The sequence below is a fragment of the Pteropus alecto genome, unplaced genomic scaffold (genome assembly GCF_000325575.1).
Source record: "Pteropus alecto unplaced genomic scaffold, ASM32557v1 scaffold166, whole genome shotgun sequence".
Taxonomy (NCBI): domain Eukaryota; kingdom Metazoa; phylum Chordata; class Mammalia; order Chiroptera; family Pteropodidae; genus Pteropus; species Pteropus alecto.
In genome coordinates, this window is record NW_006439757.1 from 7,813,244 (window position 1) to 7,840,426 (window position 27,183).

The following is a 27,183-nucleotide window of genomic DNA, read 5'->3' on the forward strand; positions in this document are numbered from 1 at the left end:
AAACTTTGCTCTTCCATCAATTGTAAAATAGCTATTTCATGAAATGCAGGTCACAAAAATAGGTGAGACATTGCAAAATCTAAAAAATAAAAACTGAAAACAGAAAAAAAGCTGTGATTCCCTATAAGCAACATATCATAAAAGGAAAGAGTTTTTCTTTTAAAACTCATATGCCATATGCCACAGATTTGATATGTTATATATTATTTTTGGAAGCTGTCATGAGTATAATTCATGAATTAGAATTGGAGAATAAGGATAATGTTGATGCAAATCAAAAAAATGTGACAAAACAAAACAAAACAAAATAAAACTCCTACTGCTGGAATGATGGTAAGCTAGCATGGCTTCCTAGACACTCCTTCAAAATCAGACTTGGAAAAACCAAAGATGAGCGTAGGAAACATGAATTATAGAAGTTATCTAAACAACAAACAACTCCTGACTTGCTTCACCCCTGAGAGAAGCCTTGAACTGGGTGTGTGGGAAGTGGTAAAGGGAAGTCTTAGGGGGATCTTCCAAGTTCTTCTTTTGCTTATCCCCTTCATTGCTTTCAGACAATCACTGCTTTCCCTTTCACCATCAAACTCATCACCAACACACATAAGATAGTACTTTAAGGTATAATCAGGGCTGCAAAAACATGACAGAGCAAAACACAAAGATAGAAAAACAAAAGTGATGGGCTGAGGAGCTGATGAAAACAGATGGAGCTGACCAAGTTCCCTCACACATTAAAGCTACCTCCAACTCATGGATATGGACAATAGGCTAGTGGTTACCAAACGGTGAAGGGGGAGAGGGGAAAGGGGAGGTAGATGGGGTAAAAGGGGTCAGATATGTGGTGAGAGAAAGAAATCTAACTATGGGCGGTGAACACACAATGCAATATACATATATATACCTATGCCTCACTGTTAAATTGTATACCTGAAACTTACTGGATTTTGTTAACCAATGTCACCCCCAAAAAAAAAATTAATTAAAAGTAAATTAAAGAAAAACAAGTAAAGCTACCTCCATTCCCTCTTTTGCTAATTTCCCAGGGCAATTAGATTACTATCTACAAAGAAAGACTCCTCCTCATGTATCTCAGCTCAAAAGCAGAGTTGAAAAACTGACCAATGAGTTTACACGGAATAGTGACAGCAAACGGGGATTAGGAATAATAGTTTGGATGTTTGGAACTTTCTGCCTTGCTATTCATACGTCCCATTCCCAGATTTCTGTCCTTCCCCAGAGCCCCTGACCAGAATACCTAATATTTCCAGAGAAATGGGAACTGACGAATCAAATACTGAATATCTGGGTAATATAACTGTTGCAAAGAAAGGTTTACATTGAATGACATATATCATTTGAAGCACGATAATTGGAGTCATAACGTAAACTTGGTATAACATTTATGCTTAAGCAAAAAAGGTAAGATATCAGCAATATCAAACAAGAAAAATAAGTCATAAAATTGGAAGCATTAGATATTAAAATATAATGGTTGAAATGAAGAATGTGATAGAAAGAATAAATACCAAGCTGGATAAAGCTGAAGAAGGAATTAATGATTTAGAAGATAATATTGAAGAACTCTTTTAGAAGACAGTTTTTGAGACTAAAGGTATAAAAAATACATAAAATCTAATAAAAATTTAATGATAAAATAATAGAATAAAAATATAATAATAATAAATTTCACAAGATTAAAAAAGGTGGAAGACTTCAGGTTGAAGATTAAAAAAGGTGGAAGACTTCAGGTTGAAGATTAAAAAAGGTGGAAGACTTCAGGTTGAAAGATTTTATAGAACGCTAACATATTTAGTGAAATTTAAGAATATCAAAGACAATAAGAGTATTCTGAAAATGTTCACAGAGAACTAGCAAACCTGCTGTGTAGAAACAGGAATCAGGTTGTCAAACATTTTGGTAGTAACACATGGTACAAGAAAAATGGAGTTATAATTTTGAAGTATTAAGGAATATCCAGTTGAATAAGTCTTCAAGTAGGAGGACATGACAATATTATCAGGCATCTAAGATTTCAGAACTTTTAATAATATTGTATGATGAAATCACTCTGGAAGTAAGTACTAAAATAAGTAAATAGAAACAAAAAAGAAATCTACAGGTGCTATAAGTATCAGGAGAAAAAGGGGTACTGAAGTTCCTCAGTAACATTTAGAGCATGTGTGTGTGTGTGTGTGTGTGTGTGTGTGTGAGTGAGAGAGAGAGAGCGGGGGCGGGGGGCGGAGAAATGAAAAGGAGAGAGGACCTGGTTAAAATAAACTAGAAAGTTTATCCATAACAACTGAAAACTAAGTTCTAGAAAATATTAATAAAATGGAGAATGGAGAATAACAAAGGGGTATAAGGTTGTGCTAGAGTAGTGGTTTTATTAGGGGGACAGTGTGGATATTTACACATTTAAGAACTCAGAAGATTAAATAAATGTATTGTAGTTCTTTAACTGAGAATAACCACCGTAAGAACAAAAAGATAAATGTATAGCTTTAAAATTAGAAGATGTGAACTAGACCTATCAAAGGAAAGAAAAAAAGACGAGAAACAAAAGAATTAAGTTCATATATAATTATAAATAGAAACAGGTATAGATACTCAGACTGATTTCAAAAATAAGATTTGAAAATGTTTTCTGAAAGTGACACTCCTAAAATGAAATGACCTTTTTTTTTTTAAATCAGGGAAAATATGAACAACATTGAAAAGCTGGGGTAGCAATTTTAAAAACTAACAAAATAGAATTTAAGGCAAAAACATCACATGAGTACACAAGGATGTTATATACTGGAAAAAGAAAAAAAATAGAAAAAGAAGGCATGACAGTATAAATATATGTGCACCTATAACATAGACTCATATAAATCAATGCTTTCCAGAGAGAAATGAGTAAATTAAAAATTGTCATTTGAGATTCCACATATTCCTCTCAGAAACTGCAATTAAGTAGACAAAAATTAAGCAAACTCTTCACACAGATCCTAGAACAATTTGTTAAAGGTATAAATTAGATGATGTCATTATCTTACCATAATTCTTCTATAGCTTCCCATTATTCTTAAGATAAAATCTAGGAGTTTCTACGAGTGTCTGGACCATGTGGCTCATGATTTGTTCCCATCTTATTTCATTCTTTTCTCTCCCTTATTTATTACATTTTTTTCCCAGCCTGGCCTTCTACTGGTACTTCCTTTGGAAGATGCCCAGCTCCTTCTTCCCTCAGAATTTTGGAGTGTACTATTTCCTCATACGATCATCTTTCACTGAAAACAAACAAACAAACAATGCTCTCCCTCCCCTCATTCTCCATGCCAACCCTTTATTTCTGCAGCAGCACTTAGCATTGCCTGGTAACACCACCTTGTTTATTATATGTTTAGTTGTCTAGGGTTGGTCTCTCCCGCTAGTTTGACACCTCCATTAGGGACTATGCCTTTTTATCCACTTTGTGCTCCTACCCTTCAGCAGAGCGCCTGATACACATCGTGTGAGGTGGATCACTGAGTAGGGCGGCATGGTGGGGAGGAAAACCATGGCCTTTGGAAACTCAGATTTCTAACCTGTCATTTGTATAACTTTGAAACTCCTGGCCTCAGGTTCCTCATCTGTAAAACTGTGGTTTTCAAGAAGCAAGCTAGTTTGTAAGGACGGATTCATTTACGAGTTAATTGATATGAAAAAGTTCTAGAATGGTGTCTCGCATTTAGCAGATAAATTGGTGATGGTAATGAAGAAGACTGGGTTTTCGGTCCTTCTTCCTTAGCTCCATCGCCTTTGATACAGAATTATTAGTGAAAGTACAAGCTAAAATTGCCACGACAGAGTTGCACGGTTCTCTGCCCTTCCTGATTTCTTACAGTAAAACATGAGTGCTATGCTCAGGTCAGAAAACCACTTGAACTTCATTTTGATTATTATGACAATGTTATCGGGTCTGCCAGATTAAAGGCATCACCATCTCTGTATTGTTTCTACATTCAGGCAAAGTGGATGGTATTCATTATGATTAAATAACACAGAATCTGCTCTGCCTATTGCATAGAATTAATTTTGGTATAGCTTCCATTTCATTAGAGAAACACTTTAAAATAGGTCAAGTGTAACCAAGACTAAATTGAAAATGCATTATTCTATTTTGGTTGGCCCTCCAAGCTGATACATACTTAATGCAATTTCATAAGGAAGTTCAAATGTCAGGCAGACTCCTTTAAGGAAACAAATGTCTTAAGTCTCACACTAGGTAATTTTAGAATAAACACTCAGTATATGTCTTCTACTATCCTGGAGCATTTCCTGGACAGAAAATAAGTTATCTGCGTGAGTTATGTGGAATACAGCTGAGAGCACTACATTGAATACTGTTCTCTTTATTTTTGTCTCTTCAGGACTTACTTTAAGCTTTCAGGAATACCTTGGATTTTTCTGTATTTTCTTTATTGGTACTGGATTCTTGGAATTATGAAAGTTTAATGAAATTTAGGTCCATACCTTGCTGTTTATCCACATATTAACAGTTTTATTTATCAGGCTGTTCAGCCAGCTAGATCACCACAGTGACTTTTAACCTTTCACTAAGTGTAAAAGCAGCTCCTTTCCGATAAAACCACTTTGTGCAGTAGTCAACACCACTGAAGAAGTGAACATTTTATTTCTATTACTGTCCTGATTTTTCCAAAATGAGAAAGTAGACTAATGAGTCGTGGACTCAGGGCTTTGGTGCTTGGCACTGTGGCATGGGATCCCGGCAAGAGTGAAGTGTGCAGTGGAGTCGTGACTCGTGGCCATAAATCATTAAGTGTGGCGTTTGGCTCTCAAAACATTCAAATCAATTAAAAGAGGAAAGGGTTGAAATTAACTTCCCTTCCTGTCAGAGTGCTTTGGGAGAATGTGAAACAAGAGTCTCTGGGCTTTGTGTTCATACCTGTGTCACGAGTTTCAAAAGAGATCACTGGATTTTCCAGGGCTCCTTGTCTTCCTTCCTCTGTGGAAATAGGAGTGTTTCTTGCAACTCTATCTTTAGACTTCTGATCTTTTGTTTGGACATTTGCTGCCTGTGAATATCATTTCTTAAATTTAGAACCACAATCTCTAATCTCAATCCAGACCTGTGCTCCAAGATACTCCACTATGCTTTAATTCCTTCATAACACTTAACAAGGTTTATTGTTATATATTTGTATGATTTTATGACTACTTGAATAACTTATTACACTATAAATTTTTGAGGCTTGGGATTACATACCTATCATCTGAGATATTATATATACATATGAATATTTTTTTCAATAAATACTTGTTTAATAGATGAATAACCAGATGTTATTGGGCCTATGTTAGATGGGTCGTGAACCTCACCTTAGAATAGGTAAACAGTATCCCCATATTTTAAAAGGTTGTGCTGTAGTGTCTATGTAGGGTTTGCTAAAAAATGAACCCCCACAAACTAGTATTGTGACTTTTCTAGACCACTAACCATCTTCAGGTTACGTAAGGAAGAAAACATTGACAGGCAAGAAGGGCTATTCAGTGTGGTTGAGAGAACCCACCTCAAGCCAAGTGAGGGAGATTTAGGAAAACCTGACAAGGACTATTCAGACTGGCATGTTCAGTTGTTCAGGGGGTATGGTATACTGCACTTTAGGGGTGCCATTCTCATCACAGACGTTATAGGTTAGTAAAATAATTTTCGATCAGATGGTGGTAAAATATTTTCTTCTAATATAGCCAGTATACAACATGACAATTTTATGACAGATGGAAGTATAATATCTTAAGTAAGTGGTGCCTTTTTTGACTTTGTACAAAAGTTACGCCTGAGTTTGATATATACATCTAGATTTTGGAAGCAGTAGAGATTACTGTTTGTCTCTCATTTAGAAAACTTTAAAGATAAGAGACTAATTGAATCTGGGCACTATCGCAGAGTGAGGCGAGAAAACTAGTTGGAATAAGATGCACTTTCACTGCTAAGGAGCAAGGGTTCCTGTTTTCTGTGGGCTTAAGTCATCTTGAAAGAAGTCAGGTCTTCCTGCTGGGACATAGTGACTTTTGTGGAAAAAGTCTGTGTGTATGTGCTCTACTTATAATGGCTAAGTAATAAATTATCTCCAACTTTGGTAACTTAAAACAATGATGTTTATTTTGCTTACAGATCTGTGATCTGGAGAGGGCTCAGCAAGGACAAGTCTCCACTTGCTGTCAAGTTGGGAGGCTACAGGTGTGGGGAGGGAACCCTGTGGAGGCTCACTCATTCATGTGTCTGCCACTGGGGCTGGGAAGACTCCAACAGCTGGGAGCTCAAACAGCTGTGGCTCCTTAGGTATCTCTATCTCTATGCAAACCCTCTATGTGATCTCTCCAGCATGGTGACTTCAGGGCAGCCAATATTCTTAGGTTATCATCTCAGGACTCTCAAGGAGCATATCATGTGATCACGGGAGAGATAAGCAGGCAAAATTTTATGACCTAGCATTAAAAGACATGCAGTATCACCTCTGCTACATTTAACTGGTTGAAGAACTTACAAAGGCCAACCTAGTTTCAAGGGGAGGGAACACAGGGCCCTCCTCTTGATAGAGTAGTATGAATGTCACATGGAAGCAAGAGCACCATGGCATGGGGTATAAACTGGTGTAGCCAATAAAAGGAGTTCTAGATGGGTCATAAGGTATCCATTGCAAAGTATGTTGCCAATGTCAGGGAGATTCTAATCTGGGCAGTCTCCAAAAAAACTGCTACAGAAGTATCTCGAAAGAAAGCCACTGTTTTGGGTACCTGACACACCAAGGACCTCAATGCCAGATTATCAGAAGACCACTATTTATTTTTTTTACCAGACTAAAATCTCTTGATAAGATTCATCTCTCTTTATTTCATTCTTTTTTTCTAATTTTTAAACTTTAATTCTTATTTATTATTTTTAATATTAATCATAGCAATATTTCTTCTTTGGCACTGTCACTAATTTGCCCAGGTACTCAACAGCTCATATCCATTTTATTGTAATGTCTCTGAGCATTACTCACTGCTCTTCCTTTCTATCCTATATATTGCTACCAACATTTCTATATTTTCTAGCATCTTATGAAAATTTTCAAATATAAACAAAAGCTGCAAGGATTATGCAGTAACACCAGAATACCAATACCCAAATTTCTGAAATTTTGCGCATTTTACTTTATCACATATTTATCTATATATCCATCTCTTTATCCTGTCAAAAATCCATCTTATTTTTACAATTCACGTCAAAGTAAGATGCATACAAAAGTACAGTTCATTTCTAAATAATCCAGAATGCATATCATTAACCAGTATTCAGTATTATGTACAATACTTTTTTAGGTAAAATTTCACATGCAGTGAAATGCATAAATCTCAAATGTACCACGTAACAAGTTCAGAGTGCATTATTTTTTAAGTGCCATTTCTAGTATGCTATTCCCCATCTCAAGGAACCTGAATGGCTTCCTGCTGTCTATCAAAATAGCCAACCAAATCTTTTCTGAATACAACCACATTAATTCTCTAATTATTTTTGAAATCATTTTCCTTTCTTCTATGGTGTGAGTCTTACACAATCTGCGATGCCATTTACACTTCTCTGTGTGTGTGTCACTCTGAAGAAAAGTCACACAGAACTGTGGAGCTGGTTTGGCACATTAGACTATGAATATGTAATTCCTGGAGCACAACACCTAGGTTAAAAATTCAGGCTCTGCCACTAACTTGTTTCATGATTTAGGGTAAATTACTTAATCTAAGTCTTATCTAATCTTAAATTGTAGATCTATCTAAGAAGGTTCCTGTCAGGGTTTCAGATAATATGGATGCTTTACATACAGTAGGTGTTCAACAAATGACACATAACAGCTGCTCATTAAATATTCTTATTACTATTAATAAAGCATAATCAAGTTCCAACCTTAAGAAACTTAAAATCCAACTTGCATTGTGCTAATAATAAATTTCAATATGAAACAATGTTTTTACCTCAGATATAATATTTTAAATATAATTTTATTATGTATTAAACAGCAAGCAAAGCTTCTCTTTATACTTAGGCAGAAAGATCTATATATAAACTGTATGTTCTATTTTCCTCATTTGGGTTCATATGTGAATGAATGAACATGGCAGAGGATAAAGTATGTGGAAAGATGAATGGATTATTATTATTGCTGCAGAATTTGTCCGCTTAGAAAAAAAAAGCAAGTCTACGGCCATGCCACCCTGAACACAACCGATCTCGTCTGATCTTGGCAGCTAAGCAGTGTTGGGCCTGGTTAGTACTTGGATGGGAGACCACCTAGGAAGACCAGGTGCTGTAGACATAAAAAATAAATAAATAAATAAAAATAAATAAAAGAAAAAAAAGCAAGTCAGAGACTCAGCTGATGCTCTTTCATACAGTGTATGCTCATGCAGAAAATCAATCTGCCACTAAAATTCACTGTGAAAAACTAGGCATACAGTAATCAGAGATAATTGATTATGATAGAGATATTCGATTATATTTACTATGATTTTTATTATTTTTAGCCATCTTGTTTTGTTCTGAGAACAAAGACGTTTTTGCAAAACCAAACTCTTCCATTAAATGTCTTTCCAAACCATGTACAATTTACTTTGAGGTACATGGATTAGAGACCTGTGAATTTGTTATTCACTTTTCAGCATATGTGTTTTGTCTAATTTTTTTTTAAATGAGCAGGCACAAAAAGTCATTTTAGGTTTTTTTTTTTTTTTTTTTACTTTAAACAAAATCATCTTAAAATAGTGGAATTACTAAGTTGGGGAATCAAGAAAGCACTTAATATGGAACTGTAATCTCTGGGTTACCTGCCCAATAGCCTCTCAAGTTCAATGTACATGGCAAGAGGTAAAAATCTATATTCTTTTCACCTAGCACAGAACAAGTACAAAACATAAGTTTACTGAGTAAATGAATAAAGTACTAGTTTACTGTAGTCGGCAAAAATTTTCCTTCTGGCAGACTTAAGTAATGAGTTAAGAAGTAATTACTGTATTTCCATTTTTAAAGATAAAAATAAAAACTTATTGGTTCTGAGAATTTCAGTATGTTGTGAGGGGATGCATTACATTTATGGGTTTTAGGTATAGGTGATGTAGTGTTCCCTTCATTCATTCTTTCCCTGGTGGCAGCAGGAAAGATGTATTCTTATAATTTCCCCCTTTCCTCACTTCAGCAGAAAGATGAGATGGAAAACAATGCAAGTGGTTATTGAATTTCATCTTAAATTGGTGTTATTTATATGTCACTGTTTCTTCAGAGAGCTTTGATTGTAAATTTCAATGAAATGAGAATCAAATAAGGGAATACATGATGTGTCTCTGCAGCAATTAGTGGGATAGAGATTTTACTATTATCTAGTTAATCTGATCAACAAAGACAGCCAAATTGGGTACTTTAGTCTCAAAGTGGATTTATTTGGCCTAGTCAATCCAAATTAACTATGAACATTAGTTACATTAACAACACAGCTGCCAAGATTCTCCTCACTGTAGGACACATGGAAAGAGCTCAAAAACAGGGGAGATGATCAAGGACATTGAAAGGAAACAAATATTAGGAGATAGTAAATAACCAGAAAAAAGTGGCTGAGAGAAGCAAAAGAGTAAGATTCAATTGTAATATACATAAAAAGAGGGAAAAAAGGCCATAAAAAATTTGAAAAGATAATTAATATATAATATTATAAGAAATATCAGAAAAAGAGAGAGGCAATGAGAAGAGATATTTGTGTAATCCTATGGAAAACATGTTAACATATCATCTTTTGTTTAAGTGGGTTAAAGATGATCAAAAACTCTGACTTCTTTGACTTATTTTTAATTAAAAATTATTGGGGTGACATTGATTAATAAAATCAAATAATTTTCAAGTGTACAATTCAACAGTATGTTGTATATATATTGCATTGTGTGCTCACCACCCAGTTAGATTTAACTTTTAATGACTTAATGCCTCATTTTTTTTTTAAATTGTAGTATTTAAACTAGAATAGGTCCAAGTCCTTGACCAATCAATCATTATCGCTGCTAGAACTAAATGCCGTCTGTTGTCATGAGGGAGGAAATCTGCAAAATTAAACTATTTCCTAAAATAAAATCATAGGTGAAAAATTCAAGGGTGTAACCATCTAACTAACATATTAGATTATATCAATTCAAAGAAATTTTGCATAGTTTATTGACCTTAAAGATATTCAAAGAGAAGAAACACTAATCTGGCTTCAGTTCAATTTTTTTTGCCTTGAATTCTTAGTTGAGGAAAGCCAGAGGGAGAAGTTATGATTACTTAAGAGTATCAATGGACAGCATCCATTCCTCTTGCTTGTACCATCTCCTATGCCACCCTTGACATCCCAGAAAACTATTAATTCATGGCTAGTTAGACTTTGAATGTATACTCCTATTTCATCAGAGGTTCATTATGTTGAAATATATGAGTATCTGCAAAAAATTAGAAATAAATTGTATGTAATCAGTATCATTTAAAATAAATCCCTTCCTTCAGAAAAGAAACTACAACTGCAAGATTGCTTTTTGTTTCTGCTCTGTGTGATATAACAGATGATCAGTGACAAGAGATAATTTCCATTCTGGTACCACAAAACGACATGTTATTCATTCCCACTTAGAATTATTATGGGAACCAAATACTGGCCCACTTTAGCTTTATGATCTAGTCTGGAAAAAAACTTCCAACAGTATTACAGTTGTACAGTCATGGCGATTAGAGTGGTCCCAAGGGTGAATTCATTCATGATCAGTAGTTCTTGCTCTTCAATATCTCTTGTTATAAGAATATCTCCTTAAGTCAAGAAAGGTTGAATGGATAGCAGGTATCAGGGTTTAAAAATCTGCAGATTGACATTTTAAATATTATCATATATTGTCCCGATAGGGATTATTTTTGTAGCTGTGTTGAAAACATCTAGGTATCATTCACTTTTCTTTTCACAGAGGACTTTAATATATTTTTTATATCAGCATGTCTGTCTGATAGAAATTTCTGTGATAATGGAAATATTCTGTAGCTATGTGGTCTGACATGGTAACCATCAAGCACTTGTAGTTACTGAGTACTTGAAATGTGGCCAGTGCAATTGAAGAACAGATTTTTAAATTTTATATAATCGCAATTAATTTAAATTTAAATAGCCACCCATGGCTAATGGCTATCACACTGGCCAGTACTGTTCAAGAGTAAACTACTAGCTATTCGTTACTGTAAATTCACCTGTATAAAATATTTTTTCCCATATATATTATCAAACAAGTCTTTTTCATCTTGATCTGGAGGACCTAGGCTCTTGGAGAAAGACTTCTCTCATCATCTGTATGACAGGTGAGAACTGTTCGAATGATTAGCCAGATTTCTTTTAAATCTGTCTAAAGTCATCTCACAAGTTTACTAATTTATATTATACGAAAACAAAGGAAATTAAAAAATATGCAATTATGATATTAAAGAGTTTAAGTTGAAAAGACTGGTCCATTTGATATATGATACATATTTGGTATGTGCCAAGTGAGCCATTGCCAGTGTTGCTTAATATCTTCACATTCCACTCTCCTGCTCTGCCTGTTCTCTCCCACTAAGTGGTTGGCATGACCTATTTTCTGAGTTCTCTAGGAGCCTGTGCTTGGCTGGTAATTGGGTCAGCAAGTATCAGCTGTCCACACTCCTGGTGGTAGCAAGAGTTCTTCAGTTAAGGCGATGCAGAGAATACAGACTAACTGTATACAGAGCATACAGGCCAACAGTAAACCCATGCTCCATGTGTCTGATTCATAAGCCAACCTGCAGCCTCGTTTCTGAATTTCATCTCCACAGTCTTTCTTAATGACTATGTTTTCAATTAAAATTACTTTGACACTGGACTTCTCTCAAAGAGAGTAATTCTCTTCTTATGGGATGTTCAGAGGCAATAGAATGTAAACTGGTTAAACATTAAAAGAAGACTGTATCCATCTCCTAAGGGTTCGAGGAGATGGACCTTATTAGGGGTATTTCTGTTCAGAGATTTAATCACTGGCAATACTTAAAAGTGGAATTAAAAACAGCCCTTGGAAACCATGAAGCCAAAATTTCTTGCTTTAGAGATGAATCTCTTTCCCCACCAACCATTCAAATGTTGATCATGTTAAAGTACATAAAAAGAGTACCTCCTACTCTTCCTGTTATCTGAAATCTGAACAAATTAAATATGATACAGATATTAAAAGAAGTCAGCACTAAGTAAAGATTACATAGCTATCACACTGGCCAGTACTGTTCAAGAGTAAACTACTAGCTATTCGTTACTGTAAATTCACCTGTATAAAATATTTTTTCCCATATATATTATCAAACAAGTCTTTTTCATCTTGATCTGGAGGACCTAGGCTCTTGGAGAAAGACTTCTCTCATCATCTGTATGACAGGTGAGAACTGTTCGAATGATTAGCCAGATTTCTTTTAAATCTGTCTAAAGTCATCTCACAAGTTTACTAATTTATATTATACGAAAACAAAGGAAATTAAAAAATATGCAATTATGATATTAAAGAGTTTAAGTTGAAAAGACTGGTCCATTTGATATATGATACATATTTGGTATGTGCCAAGTGAGCCATTGCCAGTGTTGCTTAATATCTTCACATTCCACTCTCCTGCTCTGCCTGTTCTCTCCCACTAAGTGGTTGGCATGACCTATTTTCTGAGTTCTCTAGGAGCCTGTGCTTGGCTGGTAATTGGGTCAGCAAGTATCAGCTGTCCACACTCCTGGTGGTAGCAAGAGTTCTTCAGTTAAGGCGATGCAGAGAATACAGACTAACTGTATACAGAGCATACAGGCCAACAGTAAACCCATGCTCCATGTGTCTGATTCATAAGCCAACCTGCAGCCTCGTTTCTGAATTTCATCTCCACAGTCTTTCTTAATGACTATGTTTTCAATTAAAATTACTTTGACACTGGACTTCTCTCAAAGAGAGTAATTCTCTTCTTATGGGATGTTCAGAGGCAATAGAATGTAAACTGGTTAAACATTAAAAGAAGACTGTATCCATCTCCTAAGGGTTCGAGGAGATGGACCTTATTAGGGGTATTTCTGTTCAGAGATTTAATCACTGGCAATACTTAAAAGTGGAATTAAAAACAGCCCTTGGAAACCATGAAGCCAAAATTTCTTGCTTTAGAGATGAATCTCTTTCCCCACCAACCATTCAAATGTTGATCATGTTAAAGTACATAAAAAGAGTACCTCCTACTCTTCCTGTTATCTGAAATCTGAACAAATTAAATATGATACAGATATTAAAAGAAGTCAGCACTAAGTAAAGATTACATAGCATAAGTGCCATATTCCTGAAGGAAAAAGAGAATATATTTCAAACCCTCCGATGCCTGTTGGTTGACAGAATACATGTGAAGCCTCAGATATGATTTCATTGGTAAACAAAGCTAGTTAGCATAACAGTATTTAAATCATGACCCCTGTAAGGAGTTCTCCTTTATCATCTTTGGTTGGGGTCACAGAGGTCACCTCAACTAATGATCAGATTGACAGTTTTCCCAGTGCGGCCTCCAGTGCTAGACGTACCCCCACCATCCTCAAAATGCTTTAGCTGAAGGCAAGGCGGACCTGTTGTTACACCCAAAGCTTCCCAAACTTATGGCTTTTTCTAGTTCTTGAAATCCAAGAGAGTTATTGAGGCCCATCCTAGAAAAAAATCTGAAAAAAAAAAAAAACCCCAAACAAGCAAACAAACAAAAAACTCAAACCCCAAAAGACTGAAACCTCAAAAAACCTTTTAACTAGAGAAAACAATCTAGAGTAATAGGCAATAATCCTAGAATATATATTTTATAATAGCAATGACTTTAGTAATTCTGTTAGCTTTGAATCTCTAGCATATACAATAATTTTTTTGCATATAGTAAGTAGATGTTCTATAATATTCAATGTATGAGTGAAACTGTAGCTGCTGTTCTATTTTGTTTTACAAAAACAGGGAAGGACAATGCAGTTTTAATCAAACAAACAAAGCTCATCATCATCCAAAAGACTATCATTTATGTGTATCTTTCTAAAGATACATGGAGAGGTAATTCTCCTTTCTGTTTATTCACATCTAGGTCTAACTTCAAATGGTTGATTGCAACCAAAGTCTGCTATGGGCATGGTAATCAAAATTAGAGGTCAGAGACACCTCACCAGAAAGCCAACTCATCTAACAGAACTGATAAGCAAGAATGAGGGATATTGGAAATGAGTGATAGAAAAAGATAATGAATCACTTATGGCTTTGTCATCTGCAATAGCAAGAGCTCATTTTACTAATCCATGTCTTTTAAGTTTTTCCTCAGAAACTGTAACCAATCCTCACCTATAGTATTCTTGAAAGGATGGAGTGAGTTCACAGGGATCTGAGTGGTGCGACAAACGGACGACAGCCGATGCGGATGCCGCCAGTGCTCCACCAAGAGCCAGTCCGGCCCCTTTCACTGTCTCCGCACGTGGCTCCTTCAGCTTCTGGGCACTTTAGTTTCTAAAGTCTTGCACTGTTATTCTCTTTGGGAAAATGCTCTTGGCTTCTTAGACAGCTTTACCTGGATGTGAAGAGAGTCAACGTTCCTGGCAGTTTCCCTTTCTCTAAGCTGTCCTGAGCTGGTACAGGAGGATGTAAATCCTGCTTCCATGCCTCAAGTGGGGACAACTTCAAGTACATTTTATACTGCTCAGTCCCTTTCCAGGATCGGGGGAAACTTTTCTGGGCTTCCTCCTCTTCCCTGTCCTGCTTGTCGCACTCCTTTACTGGCTTCTCCCGGGAACAACTCCCATAGTGAATCATTGCGAAAATTCTCATCTCAGGTTCTGCTTCTGGGCAACCTGACCTAAGACAGATTTCTATTACACATTAATGTGGAAATTTTGAGAGGGACATTTGAGACTGGACTTCCTGGCAAAAATATATGTTAGACATATCTCTTTGAGAGTTGTTGGCCTATAATGCTATATAAAGTCATGCCATACAAAGAAAAGGTCTTGGGATATAAGATCTCAGGTTTTCTTAATCTTCCACCAGCACTTTTACTAATTCAAGTATATTTATCCTCATTTTCAACTTTTGTCTCAGGGCAGACCTGGACTTGGGCTCTATGAAAGCTCTCAAATTAGTCCACCTCATTTCTGGTTGTATCCTAATTCTGCATCCCATTTTACTTCATCAACCTATCAAACTTACCCTCTAAAAGTATATAGTTTGAGGGTATGGCTGATTTATAGGTCCCTTGTATAAGCAAACCAAGATGGATCTCTCAATAAATCAGAACATTAAACACCTGTTCAGAGATGCAAATGCTTGGCTCAGGTTCAGCTGAAAGAATTCCCAACACATTTTACATTTGGGGAACACTTTCACCTTGACCTTGCTGGAAAATATGTTGAAATCTTAAATGCAAGTCTGGCAAAATGTGGTGAGATGATTTACAGAAGTAAAATCAAAGTATGTATCTTATTCAAAAGATCCATCTTCTTAAAATGCTATAATTCATACAATGCCTTGTACAGAGTACATCCTTTAAAAAATGTTGGTTTAATAAATTGTGTTGACTATACAATGCATCTCTATTTATTACATAATAAACTAAGGTACACAGACAAGAGAAGAGAAAGCTTTAGTAATATTTTATATACTATATAGCACCTTTATCTTCACAGTATATGTGATATTTCTAGCCCAACTGAACAATTTAGATGAACCTTTGTCAAGTAAATGAAGTCTTGGAAATATAATAGGAAATGATGAAAACTAATTGAAACATCATTTTGTTAAGGTAGTATGGTTTTTGAATTTTTTCATAAGTAGATTGGATTTTGTGAGCTGTTTCCTACAGAGCTCAAAATTTATGCTCAAAAAAGCATAAAGTGTTTCATTTAAAAGAAAATCCTAGATGTTGATTTGAATTGAAAGTACAAAGCTTTCTTTCCTTTTGACAGTTTGCTTTTGAAAGGGTTTTCTTCTGAAATATATAATACACTGTTGCTAGTTGAATGTAATGATCCATCACCCAAGAAGAAATAAAAGAAAGGCCAAATTTGGCTAATTTAGCATCTTGAGGAACTTATTTGTGAGTCATATGCATGTTAAAAAACAGCAACAAGCACTAATATCAAAAGCAGCTTTTCAAAAAAAAAGAAAAGAAAAGAAAAGTAAATTATGGATAAATGAATGCTGCCATGTTCACACTGAAGATATTCTGACAATCTCACATACACTGTTTTGTTTTAAACATATATAGCTTCTTTTGAACTTTTAGGTGAACTTTAACATATCCAAGGCACATAAACCTTATTAGAATAGGAAAAAAAAAAAAGAATCACAAATCTATATATCCTAAAGCAAATTAGAAATACAAACTAACAAAAAATCAAAAGTTGGAATGACCAAAAAGCATAATTGCTAGCATAACTCAAAGTGTAATTTCAATTGAATAATATACGGAACAAAGATTCAGAGGTGAAGACTAAGGAGTACATTTTTAATGTTCATTAACAATTCAACATTTATAATTTGCCCTGGCTTGGATATTTCATATTCACAAGAGCAAGATCATGCTTATAGAGTCCCGAATAGCAGAAATAATAATGTTTAGTGGTGTTCATATTCACTAAAAAAGTCTCAAGGATCCTGATGAGTTCTAAATCTATCCCTATGTGGATGTGGTTCCACAGTGTAGCGGTTAGCACGTCTGCTTTACATGTAGAAGGGCCTGGGTTCACACCCCAGTGGAGCCATGGTCCATGGTCTATGGCCATGCCACCCTGAACAAGCCCGATGGCTGATCTCGGAAGCTAAGCAGGGTCAGGCCTGGTTAGTACTTGGATGGGAAACCACCTAGGAAGACCAGATGCTGTAGGCATAAAAAAAAAATCTATCCCTATGCTTCCAAGCCAGATAACTCTTACAATGAATAGACTAAAGAGAATGTATCCCATTATCAAAGTTCCATGTCAAAGGCCTCTAAAAACATTTATTTCCCTTTTTCTTTATAATCCATGCTTTCTAGCTTCCATGCCTTGTACTTATATCCCTTTGAATATACTTTCTTATCGATCAAGTCACATACATTCTTCACGTCCCTGTTTATAAACCATTCTCCCAATACACCTTCTCTGATGCTGTCTTTTCTTTGCCAAATGGAAGTGGTCATTCTCTAAACTCCCACAGCCTCCTATCTGTATTTTTTTGGCTAATGCATAAGGGTTTCGTATGACCCCGTCCAGGTTCAGTGATTTTTCTAGGACAGCTCACAGGACTAAGCTTATAGTCATACTCAGGGCTATGATTTATGACAGTGAAAGGATACAAAGAAAAATCAGCAAAGAGAAAAGACACATGGAGTGAAGTCCAGAGGAAACCAAGAGCAAACTTCCAAAGTTCCAAAAATTTACTCCCAGTGGAGTAATACAGGATGCACTTAATTCATGTAGTAATTCATGAGTTGGACAACAATGTGAAGTATTATCCACCAGGGCAACTCATTAGAGACTCAGTGCCCCAAATTTTTATGGGTGGCTAGTCACACAGTTATGTACTAAAATTCCAGACTCCCATAGGAAAGCAGATGTTTATTATAAATCATATAGTTCGCACAGTTTAGGCAAAGTGAACCATCCTTATCAATTAAGGTGGAACCCCACTCCTGAAATCCAAGTTCCCAGATGCCAGCAAAGGACCAACCTGTCTACAGGCCTTTCTAAGGATAAGAGTCTCAGGCTTTCATGGTTATCTTTTCTGCACAGAGAATTATACGTTTCAACTTTTATGTTATATTATTATATCATATTAATTAATTATATTATATATTATATATTAGATTTCAACTCCTTCATTGTAAGCTCACTGAGAACCTGAATGGGATTTTTTTTCATTGCTCCATTTCTAGTATAGAATAAGATTCCTAATGGAATACTGCTACTGACTTAAGATAATTTATTACTGTCTTATGCATGTGCACACACACACACACAGAGACACACACTTTTTAAGGAATCAGGATTATGCAGTATTTTTTTCAATAAAATTATGTCAGATCACATCTTACATAATTATATTTTCCTTAATCCTGTCTGTCTCTTATTTATTCTTATTCCACTTAGAAAAAATGCATATATTGTAACCTGTGTCTCATAATCACTTGCTTAAAGAAAAGACTTACTGAGCACTTATTTGGTGCTGTTACAGAAATATCAATATTAAGAGCCCTATGATAAGAATAGCTAATTCTTACACAGGTGCCAGTGTTCAAAGCACACCTCTAAAAGGTAGATACTGTTATAGATTCTCCTTCTACAGATAAAGTGACTAATTCCTGAGCAGTTACTCTGGAATCCACGCTCTTAATTACTCTATTATACTGATTATCACACCCTTTAAAAGCAGTTTTTTTGACATAAAAATTATTTTGACAAAATTAGAGAAAAAAATCCTTGTTCCATTTTAATGTTTTCTTCTCCACCACTTTAAAAGTAAAAAGACTACAATATTGCTAGATTTTGCCACTTCATATTTGGTAAGTTATATAGTCTTAATGAAGAATTTATTACTTAGTAATTTATGAAAAAGTAGTAAGAATTCATCAATGTATTTAGCATTTGTTACTGTCATTTGCACATAAGTAAGAGTAAAGTTATATTGGTTTAAATAAAATAAACATATGCACACTAAAATCTTTTTATTCCTATAAGACAGAGATAGTTGATTTTTGCTATTGTACAATTAGAGTGACCATTTAAGAAGAGAGCTTTTCATTTCTATCTAAATGGAATGCATTCTCATCATTGTCTCCTACACAGTGACACAACTAGTACACATCACAGCCTGGAACACTCAGGGAAGGGAAACGACGCTCCTGACCTTTTTACTTCTTAAAGAATAAATTATAAAGGCTAAAAGGTTATGAACAAGCTGCATTATGTCAAACTCAGCAGTTTAGAAGTACAGATATAATTTCAATCCTGGACAGTGAAACAATATTTGGTGTGCCAAAGAGTTGTCAGTCCTGTTTATAAATTTCTAAGTCAACATTAACATTCAAGTACAGAAGGATGACAGTGTTTTGCAGCTGCAGGAAAGGCTCTTCATGATGTGACTAAGATAACAGACATTTGAAAGGTATTGTTTTAATTTATAACCACTTAAAACCTCCTTCAGGAGACTGATACCATTCTCAAGTCACACAGGAGGCAACCATGTCTTAGAAAGGTTAAGTGACTGTCTCAGTTACATTAAGTAAAAAGTCTGTGTAAGCAGTGACTTGCACTCAGATTCTCTCTTCACAGTTAGTATTCTTAACTAGTAAGCCACATGCCTCTCAAGTATCTATGAAGGTGGCCAGATTTGAATGTGATTAGACATGTTCAGTACCATGTACTGAGACACAGTTCTCTATGGGCCTCTTGCATCTCTGTATGTCTTACAAGCAGAGACATTGACTGCTGTTGTTCTGGAATATCTTTTTAAGGATGTTTGTACAGTGGATAGCATTGTAACAAAGAGATATGGTCTCCCTATGGAGGAAAAGACAAGCATGCCTACTGTCTATTAAAATATTAGGGTTTCCTAAGCTTAGAGTTCTGTTCCTGCAATCAACCTAGTGTGTTTGCAGGTGTCACCAATGCATTTTGGCATTATCTTGGAAGAAGTGGCCTCAGCGTAAGAAAACACTGATACTCTGGCTACTGCTATTATTTTTTAATGAGTAATAAAGTCTTTTGTTTCTGAGAACAAAACAAAGAAAATAAAATCCTTAAATTGGAAGTAGATCTAGGATATTTAGTGCCTAAAGTTTATGCTTATTTGGGGGCCCTCTTAAAGGAAAAACATACAAAAATACATATACAAAATTAAGATTAAGGCTGTGGAAGGGTGCTGGCAAATGCGGGGCCCTGTAATGGAAGTTCTATTCATGGTAAATATATCTTTGTCCGAACTGAACTTTTGGAAATCATACATTTCCAATTTGACGAATGGGTCTAAATGACTTTTCACTCCTCAAGTATCACTACACATCGTATAGTGCCTTATTTTAGAGAATAGCTCTTAATTTTTGTTTTTGAGGCAAAATAAAAATCTGGAGTATCTCGCCCACACGCAAATTTTTTCAACACTCTGTTATCTTGATTGGATTTATAAATAGTCTAGGGAATATTTTTTTTCATATGTTAACTCTAAAGTAAATATAACCAAACTAAAGTCTTAAATTTATTTCTAAAACCTGCCCTAGTGACAAGAATAAATTCTAGTATTGTCGAGCCCAAATTCCTAAAAAATTAAATTCATGGAAATTGTACTATGAATGTTGATACAGTTTCAACTTAGGTATGTGGCAGCTCAATGATGCTTGAAATGAGAGAAAAAAAATACTTTGCGTGACACTCTGAAAGTAGCAAATTATCTTTTGCATACAGCACCGAAGAGGAAAAAATAGCTTAACTCATTTTGTTGTATAAAATCACGTCTTTTTATCACAGTAAAAGCTTGAAGTAGTTAAAACTATTAACAAGTCATATTTGTGTGTTGTTCACAGATAACAATTATAGATTAAACTTTATAAAATATGTACTTGATCTCATAGAATATGAAAACCAATAAATAATTAAGAAAATAAATAAAGTTCACCTACTTTTGAAATATTACTTGATCGACTCGCAGATCGTCCTGGGGATTTGTCATTCTGAAAAATAAAATCAGAGACATTGATTTAAAATACGGCAATAGACTTTACCAATGAGGGGAAAAAAGCATAGCATAGGCAGTTGAGTTAATAGACATACAAATTGCTTATACAGGATGACTTATTTCTTACTAAATTGTATTTCTCTAGTGCATAACAGTGTCCTTTTAAAAATGTTTCAATTAACTTTAGGGTTAATTGACTTTAGGGTTAATATATCAGTCTAGAAGTATTTATTTCCAAGAAATGCTTATTTGTCTAGAAAAATGTATGCAGTTCATTTGAAATAAAATTAGACAGTGAAAATATAGTTCATTATTTCTTCCTTTTTCTTTTGCTACCAGGAAATTCCGAGTAAATAAATTCTCATTCTCAGTGTCAGTAAATACTGCATACCAGGTACATGGTACATCTAATTTGTGTTCTTCTACATTGCATTTTATTGTTTTTTTTTCTGTTATTTTCCTTTTAAAATTAAAAAATTCTAAAAGATACTTTTTATGTTTAAAACATTTAATTGTTTAAGTTAAAAATAATTTAAAAATTATTGTAAAATTTAAAACTTGAAAATAAGTTAAAAAAACTATGCCTTTAGTTTTTGCCTCTTAAAGATTTTCCAACTTAGTAGAAAAGAAGCATAAAAAAAGGTTTTGAATAGATAAATTAAAAAAAAAAAAGTCACACAATTTTAAAGTAGGAAGGGACCCTAAAGAGTGTCACCTCTCATTTGAAGTCCAGAGGCATTCTGTTCCTGGCAGCCACAGAGTTTATGCCCACGCCAAGGCCAGCCCAAGGCCTCAGACTAGTCCAGTCTGGTTGTTCTTTCCACTCTGCCAATTATTTGCTCATGGATAAGTGACTGGCAGATCAGAATGTATGCATTTTACATGTAGCAAGAGATCAAAGTACACATCTCCTTCTGTAGAGAAAATGTTTTTGAAAGAACTTGTTCTAGGCACTAAAATGTTATAAAGGATCTGAATTAACATTGCCATTGAAATACTTTAGTATTCTTTCAAAAAGAATTTTCTGAGCATTTGGACTTGGCACAAAAGTGGACCTGACTAGACAGCTACAGTGCACCTTGACAGAGGTCATTTTTGAGAACTAAGTTGTTGTAACCACCTGTGGATCTGAAATTGCCCCATGATGACTGCTTGAGACAGTTTCGGAAACACGCTGATGACAGGATATGGCAAATGTGTTACTGTGGAAATACAGTAGCTGCATTCATTGCAGACTGTCACTGTGTCATGCACAGGCTTCCAGATATTTCAGCTGAACAGTACTTTTTCCTTTACATGCAACATCCATCTCCTACAACCACCGATGTCACTGTGGAGCATGTTATTACAGACCAAGATGAGTCACAGCGATACGATTAGTTACACCTCATAACAGCCCCGTGATCCAAAGGGAGATTAATGTATCTACTACTAGGAGGCATTTTTCCTTGATTAGCTTCCTCTGGTGATGGAGAGAGGTGCTTTTCTACTGACATCTCCTCTTCTAGAGACCAGAAAACAAAATCAATACATCTTTCCTTCTCAGTGAAATTCATGATTTTGACACAATAGAACAGAGGCAAATAGGCCACATAATAGGCTTTGGGAGCAGTTTCATTTTAGCAGTTATTTTATTTTCTATATTTAAATGCTATTGAGAACATGATTAAGGAACTAGAATTGAAAGGTGCTTCAGCAAGAACCAAGAGGTGCTGTGAGAAATTTAATTTAGCATCAGATTACTTAATTTTTCAAACCAAACAGGACTTCATGGTGTTTTCAGATGAAACAAGTAGGGTGAGGGTCCCTTCGCAGTTGTGAATGAGTTCAGCATAGTGTAATAATAATGAGATAATTCCCATACTCTGCACCAGCAACCCCAAATGCAATGAGAGGAAACATCTGCTCGATTATTTAGTACTTCAAGAGAACTTTTACCTTGAAATCCACTGGTAGCATTTTCTCCTAGGCATTGAAAGAAATCAATGAGTTTAGGCAAAGGTTAAACTTTTTGCCATGGCTAATTTCTCTATTGTCTCTATTCCAGTTAAAATGTGGGGACTAACGCTGTGACTGCCTCCTTTGTGGATTAGATCCTGACATATAAAAGTTAGAACGGAAAATCAAATTTTCCTCTGCCTCAGGGGATTAAGGAAGTGTGGTCTGCCTTGCCTTTGAAGCAAAGCACCAGAAGCACTTTCTCTCTTGGAACACTTCCAAAGCAATCTGTCCAATTTGCTAGTAATTAATTGGGTGGCTTGTTCCATTACTAATACAATGACATATTCTTCTTTGTAGATCAGTCAAATATGGTTGTCATACTTCATTACGATCAGTTTAAATTCTTTACCTTAGATTAAATAGAAGCTGTCTCAGAATCTAAGATCACTGACTGGTATCCGAATTACAGTGACCTTGTAGGTCCATAAAAGTCAGAACCAAAAAGTTCCAACAAGTCCGCATGAAAAGTCTGGGACCATCGAGGAGTGATGGTGGATCACTGCAGCTTATTTACAGTATGTGGAGGGAGATGCTTTAGTTTTATAAGTGCTTTTTAATATTTTCAAAAGGCTTCTAATTTTTAGTTTGATCTGAATGTTGTATCTAATATTGTCATTTTTGTGATTATTATTAATATAATATTTTTCAAATTTGATTTTACTAAATGTGGTTAGAATTTTATTACCAGCAGGAAAAAATGATTACCAAATTAAAAAAAAATCATTACTAAACTGCTTTAATATATTTTTAATGTCATAATTTAAGGACAGCGACATAGTTCCTTTAAAAGGAAATAGTCTATGTTAAAGAATACATGGTATGGCTGGACATGTAACTAGTTACCTATGAATATTCTGTGTATTATATCATTGATCAGAAGAGGGCAGTAAGGAAGCTTGAAGGAGGTTTTGTATGTAAACTAAAAAAACTATTTCCAAGTGAAGGAACCAGAATAAAACGGTCTCACATAGACCACTGTTACAATGCTATTTTCTTGTATTTTTCTCTTTCCCCTATCTCCATCCCTAGGCTAAAAGTCAAGAGTATTTGAAAGGAGAAAAAGAATGAGATAATCTGAAGGGGCACCAGAAGAATTCTAAGTAGACAATAGATTACTTTTGCTAGGGTAAGTAAAGCTTGGAATAGAAGTCTTAAAGCAATGTGGCTTATGAAAATAATAAACAATAACAGAGAGAATTTGAATAATGCAATAAAACTTGACTAATAGATATATAAATAAAATCTCATGTCCATTAATTAAGAAATATTCTTTTTAATAAAATGTTAAAAAATTATTTGGCCTCAAATAATACCTTAACAAAATATTCAAGTAAAGATTTTATAGGGTACTTCTGTTGATATTGGGGCAATAAAATTAGAAATAAACATTTGAAATGTGACTACTAAATCTTAATCAGCTGAAAATTAATTAGATAATGTTTGGTCCATAGAAATAAAAACTCTCTGAAAAATTATAGCCAGAAACGCTAAAAAATATCATACTAAGACCTATAGATCACAGCAAAAGCTGTATCCAGGTAAACATTTATAACTACAAATTCCTTTTTTAAAAAAGAACACAGTTCAAAATAAAATAAAATATAAAAAAGGTTATGAAATAAAAAAGCTAAAACTCATTAAATAGATATAAATAAAAGTGATAAATACTTTCTTTGAGCAGTCCTTTGAAAAAAATTACAAAACAGATGAACTTTCTATAAGACTTATTAAGAAAAAAGAGAGAGCAAAATTGTATAAGAAATGAGAAAGATACATAACCAAAGACAAAGAAAGTATTAGAAAAATTATAAAAGCTAACTGTAATGCCGGTGCAACAAATTTGAAAATCTAGAGGAAATGAAATATTATTCTGGCAAAATAAAAGTTGCCAGAATTTATTTAAGAAAAAGAGGAAAGTTCGACAAACAACAAATAAGAGATGAGAAAAGTAAATGAAAGTTTACATGCCCTAAAAAGGATAAAGACATGATGTCTTCACAATTGAGTTGTACCTTACTTTTAAAGAACGCATAATTCCAATTATTTTTACATTATCCTTGACCATAGAATCATAAATTTCCCTAATTCATATTATTAATCCTGCATAAATGAAACTCCAAATGCATTAAGAAAGCACCCAAAAAGTAAAAAGAAAAGGGACTACAGATGCAAAAATTCTTTAAAAAATACTGCCTTATATTTAAATAGTAGCATGTATCTTTGATATACCAGCAGTTTATAAAAAACAAAAGTACAGGGAATAGAATAAATAAAATTAATTCCAGATATTTCCTTATCAGGAAATCTGTCAACACAATTCTTTAGATGAATACATTGAAAGAGAAAAACATTATGATCTTAAAATTAAATGATGAAAAGATATTTGATAAATTTCAGCATTCTTATTATAATGGAGGCTCTAAGAAAAATAAGAATTGGAGGAAACCTCTTAAAGTAAATAAAGACGATGTTCTAAAATAATATCAGATATTATTTTAAATGCCAAAATACTGGAACTATGTTAACTAAAGAAATTCCATTACAGATGCTTTTAGCGGTTTTTCTCGCTATTATTACTCAACTTGTCTTAGAGTTTCTAGAAAATATAATAACGAGGAAAAAAAGTATTTTATAGAAAAATATTGAAAAAAACCTCTTTTTTTATTGATAATATAGAAATTCCAAGAGTTTCTAGTTGAAAAAGAAAACTACTACAATTAATTAGACTTTAGTACAATGACTAGATTCAGGATAATTATACCTTGGCAGAGTCTACTAAATTTTCTAAAATCCATTCTTCTATATTAACAGCATAGGAACTGGGTATATATGTTACCAGTCTTGTTACATCTCCCTTCCAGTTACAGGTTGCCTACGACTAAATTCTCTTCAGTGAGATGTGAACAGAGCCAGTAAATGTCAGTTTCCTGCCTGTCCCATAAATCTAAAATTTCTTCCATGTTTTTTCTATTGCTCTGTGCTAGGACGGTGAGTATCAGAGCAAGCCAGGAAGCCACATATTAAAGATAGTAGAGCTGAATTCTCTTGAGTCTTTCCTTCAATGACCTCTGACGATTTGAAACATATTTTCTAAACCGTCATGAGAGAGAGAAATAAGCTTGTATTTCTTTTGAGCCATCACTTGTTTGGATTTATTATAACAGTTTAGTCTTTCCTAATGGAAATACTGCAAAATCAATAACTTTCTTCTATAATAAATTTCCAGAAGTATAGTTATAAAAACAAAAACAGTAAAACACTTAGGAATAAATTTAACAAGGAAATCATAAAATCTTATTAAAAATATAAACTATGAAACTTAACTGAAGACTATAAATCATGATCTGAACACATGAAAGCACCATTCCTTGACGGGAAGATAATTTCATAAATATAAATCCTCCACAAAATTGACATATAAGTAGAATTTAGTTCCATTTAAATCCCCAATGGGGCTAATGCCTTTCTTTCTGAAGGAGAGAAAATGATCTTAAAGAACATCTATAGAAAAAGAAATACCTTAGAATAGCCAAGAAAGTAATGATAAACAGAAGGTCTCCCTATGTTAGGCATTATCTGTATTAAAAGTCACTGTGATTAAGTCACTATGGTATCGAGATGAGAATTAACCCAGTGAAATCCAGAATAGGAAATCCAGAAATAGATATAAGAATTTCACATAGAACAAAACTGGTATTTCAAGTCAATATTGAAATGATAGTATAATGAATGTTTCTGGACCACTGGCTCTCCATGTAGAAGAAAAAGTCAAACCCCTATCCCATTGTATGTACAACCAAAGACTCTAGATTGTATAGCCTTAAATATGAGAAATAAAAAAGAAATCTTTGAAATGAACCTAAATTATAAATTCAATATCGAGGTGGGAGAGTATAACTAATACAGGAACCAGAAGCTATATCATATTTGATTATATTGTATTTGAAAAAAAGACAAAAGTTAAAGTGAATAAACAAACAAGAGTTAAAAAAAGTACAGCATAGAGACTGATAAAGTTCAATTTCTATAATATGCAAAGAGATTTTGTCTATTCACACAGAAAGACAACAGAAAGGCAACAGAAAAGAAGCCTGATAGAAAAAATTTAAACAAAAGATAAGAATAGAAATTCACACACACAAAAAAGAACTACAGATTTTTAATAAACATATGACAAGTTGCTTAAAGTCAGTCAAGAAAATGCAAATAAAAATAATACACTGCTTTGTACTTATCATGTTGGAAAAATTGAAAAGAGTAATAGCCTTTATTGCTGGTGAGGATAAAAGAAAAGTACTCTTAAAAATTGTTAGTCGAAGTGTGAATTTTTGCAATATCATTAAAAAAATCTGGTAACATCTGGTAAAAGTAAAAATATAATATTATGCAGTAATCTGACTCCTGGGAATCTAT

General features: G+C 34.3%; 1 protein-coding gene, 1 non-coding gene and 1 pseudogene across 35 annotated transcripts in view; 2 read left to right on the forward strand and 1 right to left on the reverse strand.

The window, feature by feature from the left end:
• The window catches only part of MARCH1 (membrane associated ring-CH-type finger 1), a 574,299-nt gene that overhangs the window by 96,211 nt on the left and 450,905 nt on the right, over positions 1–27,183 (reverse strand). For all 34 annotated transcript variants that reach the window (XM_025050350.1, XM_025050351.1, XM_025050341.1 and 31 more), the window contains one exon: positions 20,714–20,764. In XM_025050350.1, coding sequence (XP_024906118.1) covers positions 20,714–20,764 — 51 coding nt within the window. The remainder of the gene's footprint in view (positions 1–20,713; positions 20,765–27,183) is intronic.
• On the forward strand, positions 8,227–8,345 carry LOC112483980. Its single transcript, XR_003047836.1, has one exon. It is a non-coding gene; the product is annotated as a 5S ribosomal RNA (ribosomal RNA).
• On the forward strand, positions 16,833–16,948 carry LOC112483953 (annotated as a pseudogene).